The sequence below is a fragment of the Gymnoscopelus microlampas genome (assembly GCF_963454915.1).
Source record: "Gymnoscopelus microlampas genome assembly, chromosome: 4".
NCBI lineage: Eukaryota > Metazoa > Chordata > Actinopteri > Myctophiformes > Myctophidae > Gymnoscopelus > Gymnoscopelus microlampas.
The window spans coordinates 9,490,338-9,502,436 of record NC_139941.1 but is presented as its reverse complement, the minus strand read 5'-3'; the positions used below and the strand labels follow the sequence as shown (position 1 = coordinate 9,502,436).

General features: G+C 45.1%; 1 protein-coding gene across 1 annotated transcript in view; it reads right to left on the bottom strand.

Annotated features, from left to right (window-relative positions):
• Positions 1 to 1,963: 1,963 nt before the first annotated feature.
• Positions 1,964 to 12,099, bottom strand: part of top3b (DNA topoisomerase III beta) — a 35,260-nt gene continuing 25,124 nt past the window's right edge. Inside the window, exons 16-18 of the mRNA XM_084054910.1 lie at positions 4,856 to 5,057; positions 3,869 to 4,056; positions 1,964 to 2,756 (exon numbers count right to left, since the gene is read on the bottom strand). Of these exons, the coding sequence (XP_083911036.1) occupies positions 2,472 to 2,756; positions 3,869 to 4,056; positions 4,856 to 5,057 (675 nt within the window). The 3' untranslated portion in view covers positions 1,964 to 2,471. The remainder of the gene's footprint in view (positions 2,757 to 3,868; positions 4,057 to 4,855; positions 5,058 to 12,099) is intronic.

Genomic DNA, 12,099 nt, shown 5'->3' with positions numbered 1-12,099 from the left:
ATTGATGTGTCTGATAATAATAATCCCATGTGGGATGGGTCAAGAAATTGTCCGGACACGGAAATAAAACATTCATTCATTCATTCATTCATTCATTCATTCACCAGTGTGCTGAGGTCCAGGGATTGTGGGTAGTGTAGTTTGGCTCTTTACATAATGCGTGTAGCTGTTTTATTAAGGCAAAAAAAGTACCCAATGCACGGAAGTTGTAATTTGGCTCGAGGTATTGGGCCCATTGTCATAGAATAATAACAATAATAATAATAAAACAACAATAACAATATATTAATAATTTCCTCTATGCTGTCTTATTGGCAGCCCCTGGTCATGTCCCACTCTCTTTCCAATGACAGGTGTCTGCCATCACCACTTGAGTCATTAACCAATGACAGTCCAGGTGTGTCCCTATAAAAGTCCTCACTCAGTCCACATCAGTCATACCTCCAACCATGTGTTCATGACCAATATAAACCTTTGTTCTGTATTTACTTGTATGCTTTTGATTACATTCTGAGGTAGACATTTGATTTACTTTACAATATCTAACTTTGGTTGCACAATTTAACTGCTCGTTATCAATTTGTTCCATTGTTTGCTTTATTACCAGAACACAGCAGAAAACTATTTATTATATATAAATAGGTATAATCCATTTTTTCCCGTCTCTACTGAAAAATAATAATCCAGGCCAGGGCATGAAATGTCCAGGAATGTGAGCCTTTTGGGGTGATGCATAGGCTCGCTATATATTACAGATGACATGATGACATACTACAGCAGTGGTTCTCAAACATTATTTTCAGCTGAGCAGCTTATTGGCGGATGCTGGCTGAAAAAATACATATAATAAAAAGATTTAAGTTTGAACACAGAATAAAATGTTCATAACCAAACCAATATCACACAAAATTAATAAAAAATAGTAACTTTCTGAATAGCTTTAGTACCCATGGATAGCTAGGGGTAGTACCCCCTATACTTGGGTCCTCTTAAGCAACAACTGTTTGCTTAATAAGTTAACAAGTGTTAATTGCAGGTGTTTTAGCATGAAGGTAAATGTACGGGAGATGTCAATGTTGGCACACACTAACACCTGAAACAAACACACTATTAATGTTATTACAGTTCAATATCAAAATGACTACTGTGAAAAAGGCCTACCAGCCATTCTTGATTGTGCTAGCTATCTTACTAGCTATCTTACTAGTAATGGGATCAAATTAAATACATAATTTGTGTTCTGCCACCCAAGCTGAATATTTTGAATATGCACTTTCAACCTGGCGCCTCTATTTTGGGCATGTCATTGTACTGTAGGTGAAGCAACGTTTCAGTCATGTAGAGCAGTGGTTTTCAACCTTTTTCATGCCAAGGACCCCTAAATTGATATACATTTGGCCGCGGACCACCATTTGAAAATGCTTTGTGCCAGGGACCCCCATAAGCAAAGATATCAGTTAATTTTCGCTTTAAAAAATATAAACATTCAAAGATATGCACACTTTTTCAAGGTTTTTAAAAAATAGCAGATATACAAGCTCATAGTGCGGCACTGTATATCTGCTATTTTTGAATAGCCAAAGCTAAGTGGTTCAAAATGATTGTGACGGTATTAACTAATTTTGCTGGGGACCCCCTGGTACTCCGTCAAGGACCACTGGTGGTCCCCGGATCACTGGTTGAAACCACTGGTGTAGAGACGTTCCACAGGCATCGTTGAAAACGCTGCTTCACATCCAACTTTTTCTCTTGACCGTGCAAGTGGCAGTGTGCAAAGATATTTTATTGTTGATATCTTCTACTGTTTTTTGCCCACGTACTTGCTTTTAAACTTTTTAAATCTAGGTGTGCGAAGTGTTTCTACACAATTGCACTGTAGGTAAAAAATATTTCAAAATATTTTACAAAATGTGGGAAAAAATCAGTTATATGAGCTCAAAACGTGCTTCGACACATTCAGTCGTGTGACAAAGCATAAAAAGGGCTTCCTTGTCCCACTGAAAAACAACTATGATGACAAACATTACCAGCAACAGAAGAGACACTTTTTCAGATTACTTTACTTTTGATGTCAACGACTAAAATAAGTATTTTCCACGATGAACATACAGTAGATGTACCTTTTATGCTAGTAAATACATTAATGTATAATGTATTAAAGACCAGCTTAAATAAAAAAATGTTTTTTCACACTTTCAGAGCATGATATCTGTGGTCATAATAGAGACATAAGCTAATAGATAGATATCAAAAATCCCTAAGTATGAATTACTTCCTGTCAAACAAAAACGTAATGCGTGATTACATCAGCAGGTACTAACCAATTTCAAACAATAATATCATGTCTTTAATGACAACCAATTAGGTTTATCTCATTACACAGACAGACAGTGTAAAAAATAACGCGGTACAGTACATTATGACTGGAAGACGCATGTTCAAGTTGAACAAAATAAGCAAAGCAGAAGATGTCAGACAAAGTAAGCAGCCAGGGCGGCCATCTTGTCTTTAGGCTTTTTGGGGTTTCGCCCGCGGCCTCGGCCTCTGCCGCCGCGGCCCCCCCGCCTGGCCCCTCCCCCGCGGTGCATGGGGTGCCTCATGGTGGCGTGTTTGAGCTCCACCAGGTCCTGGAAGAGGCGGTCGCAGAACACGCAGCCCGTGTGCTGCGTCTCGCTGCCCGGCAGGGGGTTGTGGTTCTTGTTGAAGTCCACCGCCACCAGGGAGGCGTCGCAGGAATCACAGCTCTCCTGTGCCACCTAGGGGAGAAGGGAGGGAAGTGCACGAGCGTCTTAGTACAGTCACAGACTACTGTCATATATAGATCCAAAAACAGATACAGACATGGGAAAATACAGTACATTAACCACTTAAACCCGTACTTAAAAAGGTGCTGCAAGCGATAATTGTTTGTTAAAATACGTGTTAGATTGCTCTACATGTGTATTACCATAGCAATCATTGTTAGTATAGTGTTTGTTCAATAACCGGGGTTACAGCATCTGTCCAGCTTTTTAGTAAACACTAAACAGAAAATAAATGTTCAGGTCAAGACACCATTTTGAAAAAACAGGAGAGAGACATCATACAGGATAAACAAGTGAAATTGGAAGTGATGACCCAAAGATATGAGCAGACGAATTTAGAATCGGAACCCAAGCTGGTAAATGTTCTTTGTGGGGTTCTCGCTCTAACCCGACTACGCCAGATGGAAGAAGCTTGCTTCACACACCTACTTCCATCTGGGATCTTGGTAGGCCAACCGCTGAAGAGGGCGATCCCTTTTTTCAAGCTACTTGGCACGTGATTGGATGGGACCGTCTTGTCTATCACCGTCTGGGCGTGCTAACTCCAACCAATCATATTGACGTGTCTACATGACGTATAGTAGCTGCACAACTTGTAGTGTTGTTGTTCGTGGTAGCGGCCATGATGAATATCTCTATACTAGGTCCGCTACTTCTGTCCTTCTACACCAAATCTAAAACTCCAAATATGTTTTATATAACTGATTAAATTGATTAATGATAATGATAATGATAATGAATTTACATTCCCCCTCTGCTGAGTTGCTGAATTATACATTTCCAGACATCGTCACAAAGTGCTTTACAGAGCAGGATAAAAAGAACAACATGATAAAGCATTGGAGATAAACTACAACAGACGATTAGAAAATAAAACTCATAGTAGGCACAAAATGTAAATTAAAACCATACAGATATATTCAAATGAAACAAAAGTGTCAGGAAAAATGTAGGAAAATGCCTTAGCATAGAGATGGGTTTTCAGAAGAGTTTTAAAAGATGAATCCTGAAAGTTCGATTAACTGTTGCACCCCTCGTCAAAAAAAACACACCCTCGTGCTTACCTGTACCCTGTGTGCGTGTTCAAAGAAGTGTACGACTACGTTGCATTTGTTACAGGCCATCTTCCATTTGGGACCCGAGGTGGTGTCGAGCACCAGGACGCCACTCTCACACTCCACACACTGACCAATCCCCAGAGAGCTGAGGGAATGCTGGCAGGACGGATGGGTGCACTCGTTACATCCACTACCTGGGAGGAACACACAGGTCGAAAGAAAAAAGGAGTGAGAGGGGAATGCCTGATATATACATAAATAAGAAAAAGAGGTTGCGAATCAGCAATGGGTTTTCTCAGTGGAGTGCTAGACCCAAAATCCAGTATACATATCAAAAGTAGGAATTGAAAAAAAAAAAAAAAAGCCCGATATATATCGTCTGTCGGGTGGAAACCTCATATCTCCAAATCTGCTACTTTTCAGGATTCAAATTCAAGAGCACCAAAAGTAGCAGATCGACAAGCTCAAGTCAAAACGCGGCGCAAAGTGACGCGTTTCGAGCTTGTGGATCTGCTACTTTTGCGTGATACTGTAGTATGATCAAGTAGGGAATTAATTCCCTACTCCTGAGCGGCAGTGGCTCAGGGGTTGAGTGGCCAGATGGGAACCGCGAGCCACAAGGTTTCCCAGTTCGATTCCGGGCTCCCCCAGAGTTAGTGTCGAAATGTCCTTGGGCAAGACACTGAACCCTACATTGGCTCCAATGAGTCGGTCGGCGCTAGCTTGCCACCATTGGTGTGTGAATGTGGGAAAAGTGAGGACTCTGGCATCGACTGTTCGCCGCTTCACCTCCCGATAGTCCCCCCCCTGTATGAATGAATGAACCACTGTAAAGCGCTTTGAGAAGTTGGAAAAGAGTAAAAATGCAATTCATTATTATTATTCATTTACGAAAAAACACAAAAAGTTAAAATATGGAGATAAGAGGTTTCTGCCCGACAGCAACGATATAACACACACACACAAACATTTTATGTTAGGTAAAACACCTACCTTTCTTCATGTCCTGGAAGGGTGTGTTGCTGAAGCAGTAAGGACAGAGGGGGTAGCTCTTTCCCCGGGCGCCAGACGTCCACAGCACCAGCTCAAAGTCGTCCAGCGGACAGCGCAGCTCCTTGTACAGCTTGATGGCTCCCATCTGCGGCAGGCTGTACGTGTCGTCACAGTGCGAGCAGTGCAGGCGGCTGGGCTTGGCCTGCAGGTCGGTTTTTGACAGAATGAAACATTTTGATGGTTCCTGTGGTTGGTTACTGTGGTCCACCTGAGCTTACGATGCATAGTGGCCCCGTCAGGCCGGTAAGAAACAGCAGTCTCAAAGACAGCTCACTGCCAACTTAGAGCAAGGGTTCCCAAACTTTTCAGGCCGCAACCCCCCAAAATAATCATATTTGAACTGGGGACCCCCCACCCTGATAAGCACTGTAGACTACAAGCTTAAAACAACTTGTGAGTTGTTTGTTTACTGCTGAGTGAGAAAACGATGTTGCACATTAACACATTCCATGCCAGAGGTTAATATCATAATGTACTCACAAGTGCCAACGTTTTATTGTTGTTTTTTTCACGTCGCCATAGACCTTGGTAAAATCCTTAAGATTGAGCTGTGCACTGTTTGTTTTGTTTGCGGACATCTCCCTGATTCTACCAGTGAAGACCACGTGTCAAACGGGGCATACATGTTGTAGTTAGAACGGTTTATGTTAAACAGTGATTAGCGAGGAGAAAAAACAACAAAGAGAAAATGGAGTTTCAGTTTCGTCATTAGAACGGGGGCCGACGGGATCGGCAAAACCGGATCCCGAATAATTCCGTTTCTGGTGGTGTTACAATGAAATGTGCCGTATCGAAAATTGAAAAAAAAGGAAAAAGCACCAGTTGGCGCATAGCCCGTAGGCTACGGGATCAGCGCTTTACGGTTGGATTTATCGGCCCGTAGGCTACGGGCCTGGCGGTCAATGTGTTAAGCTAATCATCCGGGAACCCCCCCCCACAAAATAATTTCAGTCCTAAAAAAAAAACATTCTTTCCGTCATGTTTGGTTAAGACTTTCTGCCGTGCATTTCTACCGTAAAGACGCGCTGAGTGCTCCTCTTCCCAGCGCTTCAAGCAGCAAATAGTTCCAACTTTTGGAGAGAAGCACCCCTCATCAATGTCACACTTGATCCTCCTGGCTGTGTGTGACTGACAACCCGGACATTTATGACCCGACTTTGGATCATTACAACAACCATGAGAAGTCTCAATGTTTACCGTTGTTTCAGATAGGCTATTTGTGATAGATGACATGGAGCACAATGGTTCGGTTGATAGGTTCGAATGTTGCAGGCATCAATAAACGCTCTGTGCGAGCGCTCTGGACATGATATCCAACAGCAGATCTACCAGCTCCACAATGTGAGCTTGTAGATCTGCCGTTTAAGAACAACCGAAGTATAAAATAGGGCTCAAGTGGTTAATGATCAATAGTTACAGTCCAATAACACGGAGGATGTGGAGGCTTGTTCGTAAAGTCAGTAAGAATACTCTGAAGATTCTTGTAGGGGCCCTCATACACGGTCATTATGATTATGCATGCACTTCATGGTATCACAACACCTCCAAGGCCCTAAAAACAAGGCTCCAAACATCCCAAAACAAACTTGTAAGGCTACTTCTTGGCCTCAATTACAAAGCCCATCTAACCCATGCCCATTTTGCTAGGCTTGGATGGCTTAGGGTTGAGGACAGAGTACAGCAACTTGCTATGGGCCTGGTCTTTAAGATACACCACAACATTGGGATCCCCCTGTATTTGTCAAAATACTTCCAAAATGTTAATCAAGTCCATGATCATAACACCAGAGGCAGCTCCACAAACCATGTTCAACCCAGATTTGGCACAACAAAGGGAATGAACTCTTTCTCATGCTATTCATCTAAAATGTGGAATGCCCTACCAAAAGGAGTAAAGGAGTGTAAAACCCTACTTACTTTCAAAAATGCCCTAAAGATACACCTTCAGGAGGCTGCAATTCAAAAATGGCCCCTGTCCAAGTCCTAACCTACCCCATGTCCTAACCTAACCTACCCCCCCCCCCTCTCTTTCTTTTTTGTACATATTTTTCACCCTTCATACTTCATACCAGTAACCTGTAAACTGATTGTATGACATTCTGTATAGTAGTGTGTATATCTGTCTGTCTCTTATATGTCAACATGATTTGTGTGCATGGGGATCTCATCTTAAACAAGCTACGTGCTTAACTGAGCTATCCAGTTTAGTAGACCTTGTATTGCGAATTTGTACTTCCATGTACTGTTATGTACTGCCATGTACTGTTCTCATGTCTTACTAAATAAAGTACATCAATCAATCAATCAATCAATGACGTGACATAATATATTATTCTGAAATAAGCATTCTGCATAATGAGTACTTCTACTTTTGCTACTTTAAGTATGTGTGGATGCCAATATTTAGATTTTTCACTTTTTAAGTAACATTTTGAATACAGGACTTTTCCTTGCAATAGAATGTTTCTACTTCATTCCTTCTGACCGCCAGAGGCAGTGTTTTCAACACCTGGATATCCATCGCGCGCTCGCGCATAGGTCGAATATTAATACCAACAAAGTCACTCGTGACCTGTGTACGCGCACGTCACCTATATAGGTACGGTGGACACAGCGATCATCCTCTTTCATCTTTTCGCCTCCGGGGCGTAGGTCGATTACTCGCGGCTGCGCGTGGAGTCTCGCAGCCAACACGGCTGGGGCTACGGACTCTCCGTCCTCCAGAGACTGCGTAGTCTGCTACCATGGAATTACGTTACCCCGTTCACAGGGGCTGTCGGAAGGGAACGACAGAAGGAAGGAGAAAAACAAAACAAAAAAGCATGTACAAACAGCCCTGCACGAGTCACGACGGTGAATGGAGTTAGCTGCTGCCTGCTAGCGTTGGTAGCTAACTGCAATGGCTTGGTGGCTAACTACAAGAGCATCGAGTAGCGTACCGCAAGCATTGGGGGTGTGTCTCGCCCCGCAGCGGCTGGTCGCTGGACAACATAACAACAATAGCAGCGTGGGCTGCCCGCTGCACCGTTGCGGTTTGTCCTGAGTGACTCCTGACACGGATAACGTGGAGCCATAGCTGTACATTGGCGACGGTGAGTGAATGTTTGGGCTGTGTTTACAGAAATAAGTAAATAAAATTAGCGTGAGGGACCGCGGTGCGCGGCCCACCGTAATGTACCGTTAGCAATTAGCAGTGGGGGTGTATCTCGCTCGGCTACTGCTGGTCGCTGGACGGAAGAGGAGAAAAAAAGGGGAAAAACAAGAAATGACTAAAGTCATAATATAGCCGCTTGCGGCAGGCTTTTTTGCCCCAATCCTTTCATAGACCTGATTGCTTGTTTTTTTTGGATTGCTTGTTTCTCTCGCCAAACCTGGCAATATTTAGCGTCACAGAATCTGCGACGCTAAACGCTCTAATGTGTTTTATATAAGTGGTGGCAACATTTTGTGACACCACACAGGTCTTCCCAACAATAGCTAAGATTGAAGTCAGTGTGAACATGGCCAAATAATAGAACTTAATAGCCAAGCTAGGTCTAATGAAGCATGCTAGCATTTAGGCTACCCCCCCCTGCCTGAGGCTCTCTCCGCTTTCTCTCTCTCTGCTGAGAGGGGGGGGGGGGGGGGGGTGCCGCAAAGGGCCGTCTCCCCATTGGGGGAAGTGTGAAGGACTTGATGACTAAGTCATATTATACCAGGGGCTGTGTCTTGGATCCTGCTGGAGTCTCCTGACAGTGTTTCTCACTCCGCTACTGCTTGTCGCTGGACGAAGGAAGTGGAAAGTGTTAGCGCTGAGTGTATCCCATTCTGCCGCTTTGAGGAACCACGTGCGGACCACCGCAACATGGCGTCAGCGCCGCAACATGGCGTCAGCGTAGTAAGTGTTTCTCACTCCACTACTGCTTGTCGCTGGACGAAAGAAGGATAAAGTATCAGCGTTGAGAGTGTGTCTCGCTCTGCCGCTTAATATACTGCAAGCATTGGGAGTGTGTCTCGCTCCGCTGCTGCTGGTCGCTCCACTACTGCTTGTCGCTGGACGAAAGGAGTGGAAAGTATTAGCGTTGAGAGTGTGTCTCGCTCTGCCGCTTTTGGAGGGACCACGCCACTGCGGCGTGCGCCCACTGGAATATACCGCTAGCACTGGGAGTGTGTCTTGCTCCGCTACTGCTTGTCGCTGGACGAAGGCGTTGAGAGTGCATAGTCTGCTCTGCCGCTTTGAGAGACCGCGGCAGAACTTGATCGCCTGACTGATGTCTCATAGGCGGTGCTCTCCCCTCGATGACACGACGGCGGTGGAGCCAGATTGACTGGTTAAGGTGTCTCATAGAAGGTGTTCTTTCGCCTCGAGGAGACGACCAAAGCGTTAATGAGCGCAGTGGCGGAGAACTGACTCCATAAGTACAAATACCTAAAGCGGAATTGTACTTAAGTACAGTACTGAGTACATGTACTCAGTTACGTTACACCATTGTATGAGTGCTCTTCTGTGAATGTTTTGGCTAAGAGTGGTTCTCACTCTAACGCAGACATTCTATCTACCAGACATGTGGCGCTTGTTAGCGCGATGGCTGCAGCTAATAAAGGACACCCAGAGGGTGCTTTGCTCTGTCGTTGTTGGACGATATACTGTGTACCTATTACCGCATGTACTTGGTGCTATGTTCAGAGAATGGCACACTGCCGGACAGGGGTGTGCATACAGGTCACAACTCCACTGAGCGCCAAAACACATGTCAAGTGGTAAACGCTGCTCGGTACTGATGCAGCATATTTTGCCCGTGATATACAGGGGTATGCCAATACTGCCACTGTGTGTGCTTAACCTCACAGTTCGAGTACGGATCATAGCTTGAGTGTGACTCTGCTGCTATTCGGATTATACTGTTTGTGCTTGGCAGTAAAATGGAATTATAGTGCTAGTATGGTTCAAGTGTGTCTCGCTTTGCCATCACTTGGTTATCATACTGTGTGTATTTGACACATGACATGACACTGTGGCTTGAGGGGTTCTCGCTCCTTGCTACGACGACGTTGCATATTAGTAACATTGTACTCGGTGTACTGATAATCAATAAACTTGTCAATAGATCCCCTCTAGCTGCGGCGAAAGGACAGCCAGCAGCTATTCTTCCTGGGGTCCAAGGCAACGGAATACATTAACAAGTACATAGGTACTTGACGCTGTAGCTTGAACGATTCTCGCTCTTTTGCTATGGCTACGTTATCAATAGCACTGAGTATCTCGCTCTTCTGCTGTTACCCACTAATACTGTGTGTACCTGGTACTCACTACTGCTATTCAACATATGCAGTATACTGTGAATACTTGATATCATAGCTTGAGTGTATGTCGCTCAGCTGCTATCCAGATAATACTATGTGCTTGGTAGTGCAATAGTCTTAAATAATTCTATATGACGAGGGAAGTGTTCGGCTTCACCACTTCTTAACTATCATACTGTGTCCTTGACACTGTAGCCTGAATGATTCTCGCTTTCGCTATGGCTACGTCATCAGTAGTATTGAGTGTCTCACTCTGTTGCTGTTGCCCATGGATTATTGCAACAATGGCTGGTCCCAGAAGAGAAGGTCCATTACTTGCGCCAGTCATGTCCTGACTATGGTGCCTGACACAGGCTATGGCTGTGAATGTTTAGCTAATTGGTCAGCCATGGGGAGTACAGCCCAATATGGCCTAGACCTAAGGCTAGTGGTTGATGCCAACATTGCTTACTTTACTTACCTTACTGTAAGTCGATCCGTTAAGAGCGCCTGCTAAATGCCTAAACTGTAAACATTGCTTCTCTGGTGGTGTCACTAGATGAAGCTGTTGAGCTGGATGACTGTTGCTCATGGCCACAGTGTTAGTCTCTGGTCTGCTACCTAGAGCCATGCCACAGCAGCTGGAATGGAATGTATTGGACATTCCCTTAACTACCTCGCCCTAGCCCTCCGGCATGCGAGTGTTGATACGCAGACACAGCGCCTGTACAGCGCCTATGCAGCGCCTATCACTCTAGGCGTTTGCTTGCATGATTAGAGAATCAGCAGACTGTCTACTTGCATAAGGTCAGTGCCACGTGTGGCTTTTCTAAGGTGGCCATAACTGAGTGGTTAGTGGCCTGCATGGGGAGCCAGAGCCTCTGGATGTCCCGGGTTTGATGCCAGGCCAGCAATGGGTCGATGTGTGTCCCTATCTGAGCCCCTAATTGCCCCCCCCTGAGCGCCGGTGAATGGCTGCTCACTGCTCCTAGTAGTTCTAGGATGGGTAATAGATACAGCGGATGAATTTCACGCATGTACAAATGTGAATAAAAAGGGGGAAAGGAGTGTGGACCATTCCAACAGGCCCCACTCTCATGGAGAGGCAGTGAGACACTTCAGACTCTCTCTGCCTGTCATTCCAGGCCAGACGTTTGGGGCTGCTACCCAACATGCCTTGCAGCATAGGGCACCGTGAACAGGCAGTTCAGTTCAATTGGAAGGTTTCTGCTTGACCTACTTGATTTACTCATATATATATATTTGTGGCTTGGGCCTCGAACCCCAAGACTGCAACAGAATGGTGAGGGTCTCAGCCAGTGTCGTTGATGCACTGGACCTGCATGCAGTGCACCTGGCCCTCAAGATGTTTATGACGTGTTCAATAACACAATATGTCAACAGTCTGTCTTCTGGGGCGCTTGACCCAGTCAGTCTCTGCAGGAGGCTTGGAAGCTCCTTCTGTGGGCCTTGCCTCATCTTGCAAATTTCATAGCAATGCGCTTGTTGGGTGTACAGTCCAGGCTGCGGACGTGTTTCCCACTGGAAGCCTCTTGGATCCGATAGCAGTTCGGGTCACGTGCATAGGTATGGCAGAGCGGTAGTACCGTTAGCCTTGAGGGCATAACGCGTTGTTGACTGTAGGTCTCCCTGCCGGGACAGACCAGTCCGTTAGGGCAAGATGCTCTGGCCTACTGCAGCTTCTCAATGAAGTGCCTTGGCCTCTCCACGGAGACAAGATCTCCTGTCACAGTTTGGGGGGGGAGGTGCATGTGGCATCCTCACTCCTAACCTTCAGCTGCGTCATTGACCACTGAAATTCAAGACTATTGTCCGAACATTACTGGATTTTCGTACATCGTACCAAAGCAATAAGGATTAGCGTTGAGGGTGTTTCTCCCCCTGCCGCTTTGATATACCGC